Source organism: Calypte anna, chromosome 1, assembly GCF_003957555.1.
Source record: "Calypte anna isolate BGI_N300 chromosome 1, bCalAnn1_v1.p, whole genome shotgun sequence".
Classification (NCBI taxonomy): domain Eukaryota; kingdom Metazoa; phylum Chordata; class Aves; order Apodiformes; family Trochilidae; genus Calypte; species Calypte anna.
The window spans coordinates 82,404,608-82,423,602 of record NC_044244.1 but is presented as its reverse complement, the minus strand read 5'-3'; the positions used below and the strand labels follow the sequence as shown (position 1 = coordinate 82,423,602).

At 41.1% G+C, this 18,995-nt stretch overlaps 1 protein-coding gene across 1 annotated transcript; it reads right to left on the bottom strand.

The window, feature by feature from the left end:
- CCDC80 (coiled-coil domain containing 80) lies at positions 1 to 18,314 on the bottom strand. Its single transcript, XM_008502638.2, has 8 exons — positions 17,657 to 18,314; positions 15,392 to 17,295; positions 11,355 to 11,511; positions 8,126 to 8,262; positions 7,309 to 7,457; positions 4,057 to 4,160; positions 2,434 to 2,514; positions 1 to 1,311 (listed from the first exon to the last, which is right to left on the bottom strand). The coding sequence occupies exons 2-8, from the start codon at positions 17,285 to 17,287 to the stop codon at positions 965 to 967; spliced, it is 2,871 nt and encodes a 956-aa protein (XP_008500860.1). The 5' UTR covers positions 17,288 to 17,295; positions 17,657 to 18,314; the 3' UTR covers positions 1 to 964.
- Between the last annotated feature and the right edge of the window lie 681 nt (positions 18,315 to 18,995).

Genomic DNA, 18,995 nt, shown 5'->3' with positions numbered 1-18,995 from the left:
GAAATTTAGAGCAATAGTTTAATTAATTAAAAACATTATGATAGAGAGCTAGTTACAACTCATTTAAAATATAAGTGAATGAAAATTTTTCCTTTTTTTTTTTTTTTTTTTAAATGAAAATAATGCTTTTCCATTTCCTGTATTTCAGACAATGCTAACTATGCTTGTGTTTCCACTTAGCTATCATTGACTTGGATTTAGCTGTCAGCTGGGTAGGACCAATGAGAACCAGGATCTCAATTAGAAGAATAAATGGCCATGCAGCAAGCTTTGAAGTTAAGAACTTTACATTGCATTATATTGGAACAAATCCTTCCATAGCCATAAAGACTTACTGATAATCAGCTAATTACAGTGTTAATGCACTGTAGAAGAGATGCTGTCATTTTAGAAAAGGTACTTCAAAAAGATTTTATTATTATTGCTGTTGTTATTCAAGAGCCTGCCCCATACTTCTTTCTTAAATTTTCTTTTTCTGGGAGAGTCCTGAAGTGTGATTATTTGCTTGTATTCATGAGCACAATGCAAAATTCCCACTTTCCAATAAATATACCTTTTTTTTTCTCTCATTAGAAAAAAGAAATACTAAAAAGCACATTTCCATATCTGATGGACAGTTTCTGTCCTGCCCTATGGTAGTGTCCGTGGACTAGGGCTGTGGGTTTTTTTGTTTGTTTGGTCTTAATACAAACAGCACCTACTGATGCCCTTTGTTTATAAAGGCTTAAAAATATAAAGGAGTCTTTATTGTTTAAAGCTTCAATAGTACTGGTTTGAATTGCTTCACTGTAAAGGCTTCTGTATTTTTGAGAAGGCAAATGCCCCAAAGTCCCTTGACTGAGGAGTGGAAGAAGGAGGCACGGATACCTAGGTGACCTGGGAAGGCTTTCCATAGCTGGCCACCTGCTGCTGGGATAACTATTAGAAGACAGGCACAAGGCAGTCAGAGACTAAGGTGCTCTTTTCAGTATGGATATCCATGGTGGTAACTTCCGTGGTGACGGTAGTCATCTTGGTAACCTTCCTGGTATCCCTGGTGATAGCTATGGTAACCATACCCACCATACTCATCGTCAGGGCACTGCATGCCGAGCGACTGCTGAATTGTCATTTCCTGTCGCCTCAGCTGCATGGAATCAATCAGATCGTACACAATGGCCATCGACCACATTGGAGAAGGATACCAGGATTTGACGTTTCCATCTTTCCCAACTAGAAGCATGGAGAAATATTCGGGGCTAATTTGGAAATAATTTCTAATGTCTTTCACCAAATTAGCGGGGATGTCTTCTCGGTCTACAGTAGAGCTTCCTAGAAAGTGAACACATAAAACCAGCATTGATATTTTGGTTAGGCAATGATGATGGCTTGTGGGTAAGCAAGTTAGCAAAATGAGATAGGGTACAGTCCAGTAGTTGGCAATGTAGGATTCCTGCCTTTTACAAACTCAGGATTTCCTGCTTCTGAAATGAAACTGATTCACTGTAATCAAAAGATGTATTTTTTAACAGTTTTATTAGGTTTAGTAGACTTGTCTGTATTATCTAGGCTGAAGCTACTAGAGTATGGCACTAGTGGGGTGACTTTTTTGTCACCCATCACATGCACATTCTTGGCTTCTATGTAGATTGTGTCACTGTTGCACATAATGCAGAAGGCATATGAGAAGAACAGTCACAGTGAAAGAAATCACTGGAATTGAAATTAATTCATTGGAAACAGGGCAAATAAAAGGAACCTTGCAGATCTGTAGATGTTCTCACAGGAGGACACATACTAGAACTCAGTGGTTTTAAACTAGAAGAGGGTAGATTTAGACTGGACATTAGGAAGAAATCCTTTAGTGTGAGAGTCATGAGACACTGGCACAGGTTGCTCAGGGAGGTTGTGGATGCCCCATCCCTGGAAGTGTTTGAGGTCAGGTTGGATGGGGCTGTGAGCAACCTGGCCTAGGGGGAGGTGTCCCTGCCCATCACAGAAGTGTTGGCACTGGGTGATCTTTAAAGGGTTCTTTCCAGCCCAAGCAGTTCTATGAAGATGAATGAGGGACCCATATAGGAGCAGCTTCTGGGTCTGTGTTCCATTAGCTCTGTAACTCTTGAGCACATAAGACTTGGGCATCCCTTTTGCTTGACAGCAAGTCCTAAAGAGAAGTATACTTGTGACTGTATGTTTAGGTGGGAGAGAAAGATGACAGATGACTTTCAGGTGATGCTTGGGCTTTTCTGTCCTGAACAAGTTATATATGTTTAGCACAGGAACACCAAGAAAACTTACGGTTTAACTTTAGTGTTTTCTTTTTTCTTAAAAGAAACAAAAATAAAGAGAAAAACACAGGGATATCCATTCCTCTAAAAGAAACTACAGCAAAGAAACAGCACTGTGCAATGCCCTTGGTGGGTAGCAGTGAAGAAACTGGAAACAGTCACTTACCATTAATTGGATACAACTCTAGGACACCACCAATATCTTCTCCAGTTCCTAGCAATTTGAGGATAGTTATATGGCGCAGACCTGTGGAGAAAAGGAAACGTGGTTTGGGTCAGATAGGTTTTTTTTCTGCCATTCTGGGGCATATTTCAGATAAACTGAATCAGGTTTGTGGATGCTAAATTAAGGGTCAGTCTCAGTAGCTTTGTAGGAAGAGTTACTGATTTTTGTGTAGTCTTTGTCAGTCTCATCACCTCTCCCAAACATGGGAATAAACCAGTGTGTCCAATAAACATGGCATCATTTGTATAAAAGCTGTTGCTTTTGGTGTGGTTCTACAGCACAGGGACACAAACAGCAGACACACCAGTAAATTAGAGGTCATTGCCTAGAGTCAGAGCATTTCTTCACTGTTTTGTTCACTAGTGAAGCTCTTACTTATGCACAGCAAAAAAGTTAAAACTCCAAATGTCTACCAGTAATGGCTTAGGAGAGACCCTCTCTTTTTGACTTCTTTTGTTTGTTCTGGCTGAGGCTTGGATTGTTGTCTCTGCAAGGAAGGCGAACCTTCAGAGGGGCTGTAGCAACTGAGTCTGTTGCAGTCTACAAAATCTTTGTTGTAACTGTTTTCATGACTTGAAGGTGATATACTTGAAAACACACCACTTACTTAAAACACCTATTGAAACCAAACACTTCAGGAATTCCACAGCAATGAATGGGAGAAATAATTATTTTGGTTACATCTCATTCCTCAGAAAGCATTTTACAGTGGTCCATGTCAGTTTACTCTGGTAGTTACCAAATGAGATGATGCTGACGCTCAGAATGAAAGCCAGGTGATTATGAATAAACAGATAATGTAGCAGTGATACTGTGCAGATCTCCAGAAATAACTGAAATTTATTGAAATAGTGGCTTTCGAATGGGGCCTGTTTCATTCTGTTATAGAAGCCAAATCTGGGCTCTGTACAATACTTGCATTGCTACAAACCTAAGTTAAAGAGTAGAAGTCTCTCAAAGCTTCATAAAAGAAACACAGAAGAGTGTTTCTGCATCTTGCTTTTACTAGAGGAACCCATCTCTCCACTGTCTATGTAGCTGTATCTTAAGTACCTAGTTAGGGGGCTAGTGTGGTCCTTATTAGGTTAAAACATCTTCCATTGATGTTTTTACAGGTTTTGGTAATGAAACAGGAAAGAAAATGAAAAAAGCCCCAAACAACTTGATGCCCATGCATGTCCCTGATACCTGGCTCAGTTCTGAGCTGGATATAAAATCTGCTCTTCCCAGTGCATTGTACTGATGTTGTTATTTTGTACAGTAAGAAAAAGAACTATTGATCTCCTGAAGTACAAGCTAGAAGAGAAGCTTCAGAGTGCTTACCTTTTCTGTTTCATACCAATAATTCCAGCAAACATTTTGTTTAGTTATCTTAGCTGCCAGGGTGTGCTGTACTACCTGCTTAGCACAACATTTTCCATTTGTATTTAGAGTAGCTATAGCAAACTTTTCAGTTGTCAGACTACTCAGACTGTCTAGGTTCAGCCTTGAGCAAAGGAATCCAGCATATCACCAGGAAGGATGTGGTTTTGGGGAGCAAGAGTATAATCTCTTCTGACTCACCAAAATTGCAGGCTTGTCCACTGAGAGCAGCAAGCTGCTGGGAATAAGCCCAATCCTCATCACTGGGAGCAGAGATCACCACCAGCCGCCTTCTCCATCGGAACCTGGAAAGAGAAAAGCACACAACATGACACGTGACTCAAGTCCTCTCAGCATTTTTTGTTCTTTGTAAGCTATTTCATACCTCTCATAAGTAACAGCCAGATGGGAGATATTCCCAATTCTATCCTCCACTGGGGCAGAATAAAACTTGTTCTGAGTTTTACACAAAAGCTCTCAAAGAAACATCCGTAGTTTCACTTCACCAAACACTGCAAAGCTTAAGGTCTTTGCTCAAACTTCCCTTCAATAGTTAAAATGCTGAGAAGCATGTATTTAAGGGCAAGAAAGGTTTCAGTGTAATTCCTCACTAGACATTTACCTTTAACATCATTTACCACTGCTGGAACTACAGTTATTTTGCAGTCCAAGAGCTGTCTGAGAATTAGGGTGTATCTCCATTTCAGACATAACTCATACTTCTGTGTAAATACTCACTGACCTCTTTTTCTTCTATAACACATTTGCTCAAAATACCTTTCACGTGGATTTGTATCTGAGTTTGTAGGTATGTGGTTGTATAAGCCTGTGGCTATATAAACTATGCAAGGAGCAATAATGTAATTTTTAAATTTTTCTTTAATATTGGGTTCCCCATCTAACCAAGCTTTTACACAAGGAACGCCTTCTCTTGTCCTTGCAAAGAAAGGCAATTCTAAAGGACACTTAAAACCTTTAAAAATTCCAACTAATGTTTTATATTTAGTATTTTCCAAACAACCCCTTTTTTGAGTACAGGTACTTCTCCATTAAACCTAAATAAATCCAATTTAAAGGAATTTGCAAAGCTGCAGGGATATTTTTATAGCAGGAAATGATCTTTTAAATGGATACAGATGTTACTCTGTTATAATAATAGCTTGCCTTTCTGCAGCACCATGTGAAGATCTCAAAATAAAGGCTAATGCAATGGGTCAATTCTGTTCCACTTGAGAGACACAGAAAATACGGTGGCACTGGCTCAAAGTCACAGAAGTAGCTGAAAAACTAGGGGATAATGATATCTTGTTGACCAACTGATACTACATGTATTTATAGAGTTTAAAAAGTTATCCTTGAAAAGTAAAGCTCACCAATTTTAATCTTGCCCAGAAGGACCAGCAAAAACACATGGGTGTGCTAATAGGAATATGTGATGTGAAAAAAAGGGTGAAAGTTTCTTGTTGTTATTCTGAAAATGGGAGAAAAATAATCTCTGTGGTACTTTGTGTAGAAAAAACACCTGACTACCTATAACCAATAGGCAAGAATATAAACATTGGATCATATATTGTCTAGGGCATTTGTCAGGATGGAATCTTATCTGTGAGCTTCTTTAAGCTACTCCATATTCTTTCTGGTTTTTTAGTATCTCCTTTAGATTTGCACAGAGATGAAAAGGGTTGAAAGCCACCCAAGCTACTTTATCCTCCTTCCCCAGGAAATCCCTGTACCTGGTGTGCTTGTCTGAGGCTACATCTTACTGAGATTAATTTGGTTGCTCCTTCACATCTGATAGTTCACAGCCTTATGACCTATTTCTGACATCAGAAGGCACAGGTCAATACTCCTGTTATGACAAATCTCCCAGAGCCTTCCCCTTGTGCATAATTTCTTCCTTTTTTACCTACTTTGCATCCCATTCTTGTTTGTAAGCCCAGAGAGCAGCACAGCCAGTGTCTTGGTATTACAGGGGGACTCCCTCCTGCAAGCTGAAGCATCTTCTCTTGGTACATGTTTCCTTAAGCATTACTGAAGCCAGCTCTGGCTCTTTTAGGCTCCTTTCATGCCAGCCAGGCTTGTTAAGAAAAATATTTTCATTATTATAACTGACCTCCCCAATGAGCAACATCAGGGACATACTGCCAGGAGTCTTGTTCAGCTGGGAAGATAATCTTGAACAAAGCTGGAATTAATTTTGCTGGGAATCTGACCAGTTAACATGGCTAGTGAAGTCTCTCCAATATTTAAAACCTTCATGCATGCTTCACAAACAAATGCCTTTTTCTCAGCAGCAGTTCTGTTTATAGATGCAACATTCTGCATTTTCACTGCCTGTTTTTCTAATGTGTGTTTATTATTAAGGCTGTTTGCAAGCAAAGAAGGATTTGGGGCCTGTCACTCCCCAGCATATAAGCTCGTTCTTGTGTTGGTCAGTTGTTTCCAAACTGTGGTTCTTCTTGAAGTTCTTGAGGATGAATCACCAAGACCTAAACAGGAGGTGGTGAGGTGGCTGGGGTGGATCTTGTAACAGGTTCTCTTTCTGTTGAAGTGGCCATTGAATTTTAAAATGTTTATGAGCAAATAACCTACTTATTTACTTGTTGGTCCTTTCCTCAAGTCATAATCCATCATGCTGCCTCAGTTATTTTTATAGCCAGCTGATATTAACAGTGTATTCCCATGGATTCTGATAGTATCTGGGAAGGATCCAGTAGTAACAGGTAAAGCCTGGAGTGATGGGGTTAGTCATGGTTCTGTATAGATTATCCTGTAGCAGACAGGGCTATAGCTGCACAGCTTTTCTGTAGATCTGAATTCCCACTGTCCAGACATGCTTACTACCTGGAATTTAAGTCTGGCAGGTAGAGCAGGAATATGACATAAAGAGACTGCATAAACAAAGCTGTTGTTCTGCAGAAGGTCTTTCAGGCATTTTGCAAGAAACATCTGCAAGGCTTTTAATAATATGCATGACTAATACTGGCAAAGACCAACTTATCTCAAGCAGTAGAAGAGGAAAGTTACAGAGCATTAATTACTGATTCTAGCTACATGGAAGGGATTAGAATGGAATTAATGAGACTGTGATAGTTGATGATTGAAACCCATAAACACTATGCTTTGTACATTCAAAACACTGAACTAACATCTGTGAATTAGTCCTTATTTGCTTTTCAAATGCAAATCAGTCTTATTATCTCCATGTCATGATGGGAGCACCGAGGTACAGGAAGTTGGTGTCCAAAGAATGTGCAGCAAGTCAGGAAAAAACATGCATCCTGACTTCCAGTGCTCTGTACAAGACTGCATGGAGCTATAGTTACATCTCTGTTTACACCACAAATACTGAGAAAGCTATATTTAAAAATCACAGAAATAGTTGTATTGGTATTTTTCCAACAAAGACAATAATTATTAGAACTAGCAGCTTACAAGAAAAGAAGGTAATACCTGGATAAGAAGCTCTCAAGGGACTGCTTCTTATCTTCTTTGCAGACAATGCCTTCTTTTTTCTGTCTTTCCATGTCTTTAATTCGTGATTGGAAAGTGTCAATCAAATCAAAAACAGACTTCATTGCTATGGGTACTTCATAGTATTGCTGTTCAGAAAAAAAACCAACAACAGATGAATAATAGGATCCACATATTAGCAGTTTTCTGCATGTATCACAGCACTGCATATAAACATTCAAGTAATCCTATGTACACATACGTAATAAGGCCTAAACCAGATTAGAAACCATGGAAAAATATTGTTTTTGCTGTCAGACTGCTCTTCGGAAGTGGCATATTTTCAATACTTGTGCAGTGTGGTAAGGCTGGGCTGTTACAGGCAACAAATTATCTTTATATTCTTTTGTGAGGCCATGCAATTAGATCATTTTCCATATGCAATGTGCTGTCATCCTGCTGCATGGCCAAACTGTGTATTCAGAATGCCAAGTTACTACATCAAAACCCCTGCCAGGGGGGTTTTCCTATTCCTATGATGTCAGCTCACCATCCCAGCAGAAACCTATAATTCCCCAAATTCCCTAACTGCAAAAAATGAAGATAGCTACCTAATTCCTAAAAATTTCTCTTACACTCTATTTCTTGTCCTCCAGCAACAACCAAGTCCTGCATCAATCCCTTGGTCTTTTGCAACCTAGATAGTTCTATGATTCTTATGTGCCTCATGTGCAAGCCTGTAGTATAATTTCCTGAAAATTGTCAATCGTTTCACTTTTTTCCAATGTCTTTACTTTTAAAGTGTGGGAAATCTCACCTTGACCTTCATGTCAGTGTCCGTCAGCACCATGAAGAAGTCATTGTAAGTCATCCCATATTCTTTCCTCAACTCACTGATGAGTTGCTGGTCCACAAGATCTTCATCCTCTATCACTTTCATGGGCTTTTCATTATCTTAATGTGAGACATAGGAGAAATAATAATAATAATAATAGTCATGGACTCACACAGCACTCTGTCTTTAATTTCACCTTGGAGGAAAGGGGGAAATTAATTTCCCAGAAGCCCTTATCCTGCTGCATAAACAAGATATTAAAAAACATTAGTATAGCACCAAGGCTTTAAACTGTTCAGTTTTCAATCCCAATATATTTTGAAAATCAGCCTGTCCTCGTGCACATACATGTCAGTATTTAACATTTCAACTGGTTTTGAAAAATCTTGGTTGCTTGTTCTTTTCTTGAAAAATCATTTAGATTTTTTTTCAATATGCTTGTACATGTATATCCATGTACTAATCATTTCACCAGCTCCTGAATTGCAGCCATGTCTGGAATAGAAAATAGATATTAAAATTTAGGACAGGAGCAGGAAAGCACCATATCCAAATGAAACAGCACAGAGAATTTGGGTCAGTAATATACAGCTAGAGCAGCTTGAGGCTGGCCATGATGCTAGAGTTAGTATTTCCAGTCTTTAAAAAATTACTTGGGAGGTTTCCTGATGACAAGAAACAAGTAGATGTTTAATGTCTCCTGAATAGTGCAGTCTAAGCTCCTCAAGATCCTTCTAATACCTTGCTGTGTCACTCCTTTCTATGCTCTTTCTAGACAGGTTATTGGAGGAGTGTCAAAACTTTTCTCCATACATCTTTAGCAGCCAGATAGGCTGGGAGGATGAATTACTCTCTACAAATAATTCAATTGAGGTTGCAAAGAATATTAGAAATTTGTTGTAGTAGTACAGTGACCTAATGGATTAGGTATTGGCTTTGATTGTAAAGCAGGCAGCCTGAAACTGGTGTTTATCTGACTAGAGCCTTGTTCCCATGAACTGGGGAAAAGAGACCACAGGGCTAACTCAGGGTGAAGAGAAGACCCCTGCAGTGGCACTCAGCTTTTTTGTCATTCCAGTAGGAAACTGGGAAACGATTTTTGGTTTCAGTATGAGCTGATCTTGGCCAAACAGCGCTAACGAGATGTCTTTCATTCACTTTGAACGTGTTTGAAGTTTCAAGTGAAAAGTTTTTCTGTTGCTGTAGTTTGTATCTCAGTCCTAAGATACAGCACTAGAAACAGAGCTCATCATCCTGGGGCTAAGGCTATTCACAGTATTTACAACATGAATACTGTGAACAAAATGTTTTTTAGGAGCTTTTGTTGCTCTAGTACTGGCAGAGAGTGAGCCATGAAGAGGCCGTGCAAGCAAGAAGGGTAGAGGAGAAGGGGTGATAGAATAGAAAAGTATTTGTATTATTTAAGCTTTTTAAAAAAAACACAAGATGTGGTGCTTTGGGAAAAAATGTAAGGTGAAATTCACATCAGATTTCACTTACACCCTTCTAAGTCTCCTACTTTTCTTCAAGTTCATTCCTCCTGTGAGAATTCAGCTGTTACAGAAACTTGTGTGGTTTGGGCAAAGTTTGGGTGTAGGTTAAGTTTGGAACAGGCTGAAAAAATAGTTTCTGTGTCAGAGTGAATGTCTGTTAATTAGCCAGACTGGAGCTAAATATAATCCTAGAGAGTCCACCATCAGGCAGATGGGTCTAGGAACACAAAAAATGACCTTCAGTAACTTTGGCCTGATATGGAAAATCCTGTACTGCTCCAGATATGTCAAGGAGGTGCACAAATGGATAGTCTGGCAGGATTTGTGACTTGCTGTCATTCAGGGACACAGGACACCTCACCCCTTGCTAGATCCTCTCTCTCTGAGATGCAGGAGACATCTAAGCTTAAGTGCTTTCCTGGACTGTGAAGTCTTTGTCCAAACTCTATTATGATGAAAGGAAAAGTTGTCACTGGCTTTCATGAACACTTCTCCATGACCTGAACACTGACACCAGTTATTTCAATGCTGCCAAAGAGAGATGGATGCCCAGTGTCACCTGTTTATAGAGGGCCACTGTATGTAAAGAGGGTGATACTAAATATGGCTGAATGAGATCCTTTTCGAGTTCTTCATAGTCTGATTTAATGGTGTCTCCAAAAGCTCTAGCTTCAGTGAGATGAAACATTACAATAGCCAGCAACAAGCAGTTGCTCTGATGGGTATCTTGCTTTACAGGTAACAAGAGGCTGTAAGACATCAAAGGGTAAACTTGTTTATATCAGGAATTCTGGTGCAAATTTGTAAGTTTGGCCATACCTGGAATTGAAACCTTCTAAATAAATATCTGTCAGCCAGTATGGAGGGGAAAATGCACCTCGACCTCCCCTTACTGTAGAGAATGCTCACTATATGAACACATCAGAAGTATCTCTTAAGCCTAGGAAAACTGATCCTGGGAAGGGAGGGAACTCACATCAAGGTGTCTAGCTAGCACACTTCTCTCTGACTGGGGTGGTAGCCAGTGTGTGCCCCTGAAAAGTGAAGCTTTTTCCATGACCTTGTGGGGAGTGCAAAGACATGAAAAAAGTTTTGTACTTCAGAGCAGGGACATAATGATGTTGAATCTCAAAGCAGGATTAACTTGGGCCAAATTTAAATATAACCTCAAACAGTTCCTTTTAGCATTTACTGACCCATCTCTTCTCTGTCATGACAATGATCAGTGTCTTTAAGCAGTTTTTACATCTAGCTAGCCAGTATCTACCCACCCATGGCTGATGTCCTGCAGAAACCAAAGGTGTAGTGGGGTGGAGGACATTGTATTAGAGCAACTGTTTGGTTAGACAGAATATTGGCAGAGCTGAGCCTAATTTCATCTTTCTGTCCCATGGTCGCATCACATTTTTCTGCCTTTTCACTGTTCCCTGGCTTTCTGGCTTTAAGAATGCAAAAAATAATGCTGAAGGTGGTAAAGTTACAACACGTCAAGCTTAGACACAGAGAATACCAGAGATACATAAAAAATATAAAATATAAATAGAAAAGGGGTGTAGTTGGCATGGAAGGAGAAGGACTGGGTTTGTGCAACTAGGCCTCAATAGATGATCTTGCTTAGAACCTGGCCCAACCTGGAGAGATTTGCCCCTTTGTTGTCCGCATTGTTGGAAAGAAATTGAAAGAACTTATTAAAAAAAAAAAAAGAAAAAAAAGACAACCTAGCTGGAAGTGGTCAATTTTCATGCTGCTGTTGTTCATGGTGCCAAAAATTGTAATGACTGAGATCTTCCTTGTTGCCATCTTGCAGAAGCTTTCCAGATATTCATCTCGCTGCTGTATGTACATTGTGTTGTCAGCCTTGGGAGTTGTGATTATCTGGTCAGTGACAGAAGCAAAAGATCTTGTTTAGTATAATGAATGAAGGAGATGCATATTTTACTGACTAAAGTCCCAGTCTACATTCTAGGCTCTTTTTTTCCATAAAGGTGTTTACAGCTCTATAGCCTTATTTTATTTATTTGGTCTTGGGGTGTACATTTAGGCCCAGGCTTGACCCAAAAGTGTTCAACCAGCCACAGGAAAACCTTATGGTTTATGTTTATGTGCATCAATGCACAGACAGCTGCTGGCACCAGCTATTCTGCTCCCGTTCCATACTTCTTCAGAAGAAATGGCCCTGGATTTTACAGAAAGCCATCTGCCCCCTATTATCCCTTCCCTGTCAGTCTCTCACAGCCTTCAGTGTCCCCTTACTCACTCCCACTGGGAGCACTGGGAAAGAGACAGCCACTCTGGCCTCATCCCATGGTCCAGGCAGGGCTCCTGGTGGCTGTTTTGTCTGTCAAGGGGTGATTACAACAAGAGCTATATGAATACTTATGTAACTGGTGGCCATATGAGAAGATGTTGAAGACTTGCTGAGGCCACTGTGACCTCATCTGAAAATTGCTGACTTAGCTTTTGTTTGTCCTAAGATACTTTGACATCTTACAGGACGTATATTTGCCGAGAAGGCACAGCAATGGGGGAAGAGCAGGGATAGGAAACAGTTACAGCAAGAAAAGTATAAAAATCTTTACTGTAACTTATTTCAAAGCCCCCTAATAATTGCAAATATTTAACTTTAAAAAAAAATATAAAGCATACAATTTAGATCCTTCATCAGAGATGCAAATATTCCATGGAAGGTGTGTGCAGACCAACATGCAGTGGTTCTATGCAGCAATTTCCAGCAGAATGGGGAGGAATGCTGCTCTTCTAGAGATGTAATCAATCTAACTGGCAGCAGTGAACTGCAATCAAGCACCTGCCACTGATCCTGCAAAACAAAGGGAGTTGGAATCTGCTTCCAAATTTTATGGTTTAAGGACATAATCACCAGAATCACCAGATAATCACCAGAAGCCTTCAGTTACAAACTTACGCTTTATTCTCTAACTGGTGCAATCATCTTCTATCTGCCTTCATAAGTTTGTAGGGCCTAAAGGCTATTTTTAATTATATACTCATTTTAAGTCCAGTTCCTCAATGTACAGAAATGTGAGAGGCATTTCTGGACTTACAAGATCTGACTCTCATTTATGCAAAAGCCCCCTGGCAAGACTACAGCACTGGGACATGTAGGTGGATGAGAGTCAAACACAAAGAGGATTTGAATTCTGGGCCATAATATGTAGCATGTTGCTTTTAAATTGCATAGAAATACTTCAAATGAAAAAAGGATCATGAAAAGGATTTGAGGACTGAGATCGAAGCCAGACCATTAGTTTGTGTTGTCCTCCTAGCTTTGGAGGCTGTAAGCAGGAATGCACATTCAAGTCTGAATTTGAGCTACTTCATAAAACATCATAGGATAAAGCAGGGAATATTTCAGAGGCAAAGCAAACTTCAGACTAAATCTTTGTGCCAGGACTGTTTAAATCAAGGCAGTATATACACTGTTATCTATCTGTATTTGCATTTATCGGTGGGGATGTGCATGTGGGTACGAACGGATTGTTATATATCAACTGTCAGTCAGCATTGCTTCACCACAGAGAAATAAAAAAACCTCAAAACCCAGACTCATTAAGTCAGGATTTCTCCACTCAAAACCCAGACTCATTAAGTCAGGATTTCTCCATATTAGTAAGACTGCAATAAAAGCCCTGTTATATATGGAGCTGCATGATTCAAAACCCACAATTTTTTCCAGTTGCAGCTTTCAGAATTCTGAATGTTTGAAATTCACACAGAAATCTGTAATCTGAAATCCTTAATGATGTGTAGGACTTAAACCCCCACATCCCTCTCAAAAAGCTAGTGGAAGAAGACTGAAACAATATCCAGTCTCTTAAAGGGGCTGAAAGACAGAAGTATAGCAAAGTAATGGGGAATAATTCAGGCAGAGCACTTCTGCAGCAGCATGGGTTTATTCTCTAGAGAGGGAGTTTGAAGACTCATGTATGATGGAGTTCATCTAGATGGAATGACTGACCCTAAAAGAACTGAACACTTTGATAGGAAGGGATACAACTGGGCTTGTGTGTGTGTCCAAAGAAGCTTGAGAAGTTCTCTTTTTCACGTGTACCATGCATGCCAAAGAGATAATAACGTTCAGTTTGGCACTGCTTTTACTGATGACCAAAACAAACTTATTCTCCATGAAACCTCACAGCAAGCAGACTGAGGATGGAATTAGATACTGGAAAAATGAACTGCAATGTGACAACACCCTTTGTCTTCAGCAAGTTTTGGCCTGCAACATGTTGCTCTCTTGGAGATTCAGCTGACAGGTGGCCTAATATCAGAACATTGAAATTTCAGACCACCCTTGAAGTTGTCAGGACTGTGCTGGTGTGAGTTTTGCTTCTAGCTCTTCTATCAGATTTTGGGTTTTTTTTATTCTGATGCCACACCTACCCTTGGAAGCCACAACATTGATATATATGACCAAGTTTAAAAGATCACAAATTTCTGTGCAGTTTCTCTAAGCTTTTGATTTGCCAAGTATTAGTTAATAAGTAGTTAATAATAATTATTTTTTTAAAAATCAGTTAAGTTGAAATTTTATATATGGCATTTATGGCATTTATGTGTTGGCATTTATGCCAGCGTGTTGAGTAGTGCAAGTCTGCTAGCTCTGCACAGTCCCTACAGCTGGAACAATGGGGAGATAAGAAAATTGCCTTCTGCTCAGGTCTGTGAATCATCAGCAGAATGATTAATTAAATTCCAATGGTTGGAATCTTAGCTTGGCATCTTAGCTATTTGTATTAGAATATGGGGCATGAAAGTAAAGCTATGCCTCTGACACTGACTATTGGACAATGTGAAACAGGCCAGCTTGCAATGGTATAATTGCAAAAAAACAGCTCCCACAACAATATTTTTAAAGAACCTTTTTTCAAAGTGTACCTTTGAGGATATATGTCATCTGCCAGAAAAAACATTTGCACTACAGCTAAAATGCTTTCCTGTCCCAGGTAAAGTGTTTTTTTAGATAACTAGTTAGAAAAACATACACCACTATTAAACCCTGGGACAAGTAACTTCAGACCATGCTGAGTTTCTCAGGCTTGAAAACTTAGTGTAGTGTTTAATAAAAACAGCAGGAGGAAAAAACCAAAACAAAATAAAGTTTGCACAGGATCTCTGAAGATGTCTAGGAGATTTCAATGCCAAATTCCCCTCAGAAAAAATAGCAAATGTAACAATCCTACCTCAGATCATACAACTTTGTGCATATCCTAAGTCAGACGTGCACTAGTGCTGCCAAGCCACCAGGCTTGCTTCCAGTTTTAGGACACCAGCACCAGTACAAAACACGTATGCCAGCTGGCAGGACATGCTGAGTATAGAAGTGTGGTAACATTGGCAAGTCCCCCACGGTGATGAATGGATGTAATCCATACTGGAACCCCATTTTATTGATCAGAACAATATAGATCTTGACACCTACATATCTGGTAGAAACAAATGAACCTATAGGTTCATTTTGGTTCAATTGGCTATAGTGGTGGCTCATGGAAGTGACTGGGAAGAGAACTTAGCCTGGGTGACTGATATTCATGCTGCGTGTAAGACTGCCAACATGAGGCTACAAAATCTTCCCTCTTGGAAATGGTCATTTAGATCTAGAAGTTTAAGAGGTAAAACAAAAGCACCAGAACAGAAGAATACACAACCACCATAAACTTTCTATTCCACATATTTCTGTTAGGAGGGTAATCTGATTTCATATAGGTAATAAGATTCAGATGAACAAGTTACTTACAATAAGCCGCCTTTTGCCTTCAAAATATTCTAGCAGGTCGGTCACTGATTTCCTGGGAGGGTGTAGGAAAGGCTTCTTGTTGGGCTTGGGGAAATCCTCATTCTCAGTCCTGCTCCCCTTCTTGTTCTTCTTGCTACGATCTTTGTCCTGTTTGCTCTTCTTCTCAGCTTTGTCCTTCTTGGACTGCTTCTCACTCTTCTGCAGCTTCTCAGGTCTGTCTTTCTTCTTCTTCTTCTCAGGTTTATCCATTCGCTCATGCTTCTTTGATTCTTTTCCTTTCTTTGGGGGAATATTTCCAGCTGCAAACTCTTCCTCTAGATGGGAACTAGCAGGCTTGCTTGGGTCATATTTATGTTCATATTCATTGCTCAGTATCTTTTCTTGGGCCTTCTTTTTTGGTGTTTTCGTCTTAGTTGGTTTGTGTTGCCCTGGTGTGACATTGAGGTCCCTGTGGTTATAATCCTTCCTGTCTGTTCGATTATCTTTAAACCTGCCCACATTTGCCTTTGTGTAGTGCACTGGGGGAGCTGTTGGGACTTCTGTGAAGCTCTCATAGCGAGCAGCTTTGCTGGGTTTCCGAGTGGCCACCGGGTGTTTCTCTGGGTGGCCGCGCTGCCGGTCCCTGCGGTTTGCCTTCCACACAGGAGAGTAGAAATCCTCAGAGGTTGTGACTCGTGGCGTGCTGGCATCAGGGGCTACTGACAGCCTCTGGTACTCTGTTGTGGAATGGGACTTTGCTGTCCAGGTCCTCTGTGTGGTGGTGGGGGGTGTAGTTGTTGTTGTCGTAGACCGGCTTGTTGTCACTGCGTGGGTGGTGGCACGGGTAGTTGTGGTGGTGGGAGGGAGTGTAGTGGTCCTTACTGTAGGCAGAGGAGTGGCCACTGTTGTTGTCATTGGTTTCCTCACTATTTTGGTCCTTGTTGGCTGATTATTGCTCTTCTTTGGCTCCTCCTTCCTTGCTGACACCTGGACATGTCCACCACCTGGTGTAGGCTGGGTGTTTCCTCCATTATTGTCTTCCTCAACCACTTGTCCCTCTACCCCAGCTGCTTTGCAAGTCTGGATGAAGCCCTTCTGCCTCATCTTCTCAATTTTCCTGATTGGACTCTGATCAATGACTTCGTACATGGCCTCTAACCTGACTGGATAAGGGTACCTTTCCTCCACCTGCAGAGTTTTCTTCAAGAGCACCATGCCAAATTTCCCCTTCTCCAGTTTCAGAAAGCTCATAAGTTTAGGGATAAGGGCAGGGTCGAGTGGCTGCTCCAGGATTTTGCCTTCATTGGTTATCCTTCTGACTTTTCCCCCTTCTTCCCCTTCTTCATGGAACAACACAATCTGCTGGATGTGCCTCTCAGCCAGTTCGCAGTAAACATCATTTTTCAGCAGGCTCATCATGAGCCGGTAGTAGCCCTCAGAGGCATGGGGGGCAGAAATCACCCACACTCGATTTTTCCCAGCAAAGCTGGCCAGGACATTGGGAGAACTTGATCCCGAAGGGAAACGTACCCCTCGTGACTGTGAGGCAGTCGATATCCCTTCATCCTTGATCATCTCAGACTTGGAGTATTTAGCTGCAGCTGTGAGTCTCTGGACCCGTCGCATTCTGCTTCCCATAGCCCTGGCCTGTGAACGTTCTTCCCCTTGCAGGAGATTGGCAGGCGCCTTTGGAGGTGCTGAAGAATCCCTCTTGCTGATGGGGTGTTGGGGATTTGGGCTCGAATTCCTCAGGGATGCTCCATGCCTTCTCAGGAGGCTGCTTGGAGCCCGGTACGCTGAGGGTACTTTCCTAGCTCCATGGCTCCCCCTCTCTGGTAGCCCACCTGTCTTCTCAGAGCCACACACTAGCCATGCTGCCCAGAGCAGGGCTAAGCTGAGAGCTGGCCTCCAGTTCATTGTGCAATCTGCTCAAGGGGAGGAGGAGAATGAAGGAAAGTTAGATGTTAACATCATGCTGATGTCTTGCGCAAGTGATTAAAAAATCTGGCTAGTATTTGTGATCTAAAAATGCTGATTACCCCTTCGTCCTGCCCTGGTGGCTTTGTACAGTTTATAGTTGGTTTTGGGAAAGCACAAAATGGATTGTTTTATGAAAAAATGAGATCATCCATCTGTAACGTGACTCTGCCTATCCAAAAGGACACTGTGATCTGCATCGTTCTGTCTCTGTCTCCCTCACACACGCACACACACACACACACACACACACAAGGAAAGGGGTCCGGGACGCAGAGCAGAAAGAGAAGAATTTGGCTTGAGACTTACACTCTGAGGGAAGTTCCCCTTCCAGGGATGAGGTTTCACGTCTTTTTTCTTTAAAAGGAGACCAGTGCCATACAGCTTTGCTGTTGCTCAGTGATTTATCTTTATGCAGCCCAACAGGTTCCAGGGTCTGTTTGCCTGCCCAAGTATCTTTTAACTTTCTCTCTTCTTCACCTTCTTGACAAGCAGGGTGAGGTTATCAGAAATTTTCTTTGGGATCTCTGCTTCTCCATTTACCTGCAGGTCTGGCTTTTTACTTGACCGGTCACCCAGAGAAGTAGGGATTTCATCTAAGAAAGGGATATCCTGGCTGCTCCAAGTCTCTTTACTTTAAACTTCCCAAGTCTCCTTCCAACTCTTTGCTTCCTCAGCCCCGTTTAGCTCCTTTGTTTCCAGAGAGGAAAGCACTACCATTAATATATTTTCCAGGCTGAAGAAAAACACAGGAATGTGATGTTGGGAAAAAAAAAAAAAAAAAAGACGCCTCTCTTTCCCCTTTCTCCACACTTGGACAAAAGCAAGTTGTAAAAGACCCCGTCTTCTCTTTCCCTTCTCGGCTGGCTGAGGTCCCAGAAATGTCAGGGTAACCCCAGCCCTGCTCCGAACCAGCCTCAGACAACGGTGGCCACTGGAAATGGGGGAAACTTCACTCAGGATTTAACAGCTCAGCAGAACCCGCCTCCTCCCCACTCCGACACAGGGAGGGAGGAGGAGGAAGGCTCGGGGGGCTGAAACATTGCACAGCATCACAGAGGCTTCAGGGAGGGTGACTCCAGCCTTAACTCTTTCCTTCACGTGTCCCAGCTCCCTGGCACTTCCCAGCCCCGGTTTTCTCTTCCCTCCTATTAAATGGACACTGCTTGGATAAAAAATAGTCCTGTGAGAAGTGCCTTCCCCCATTGGTGTCAGTAACAGCTCTGATGTTCAAGAGTTACTGGTTTTTAGACCTATTATTTGTGCCTCCTGTTCCCTTGTTTGTTTGCTTGCTGCAAGTCTTGCAATGAAATCCACTTTCTCTTCACTTTCCACCCACTTTCTCTTTCGGATCCTCATGTATGTTGGTATAGTATTTTCTGCAGACATCACAGGGGCATGGTTGTTTGTTAATTTGTAGTTTTTAAAGAGATCAGGGTGTTTACTTTATTACTGCATTAAACTTAGAGCTGCATGTATTTCCTGTGAATATGCACTGACAGTGAAAAAAAAAAAGGGTGCAAAAATACCTAAAGAGACATGTTTCCTCTTTTCTCCTTGTAGATTAAATTAGATTTTGGTTTTTTTTTTTTCCTTCTCAAGTTGAACCTGTCTGGGTTTTTTGCCTGTTACTGGGGAATGAATACTT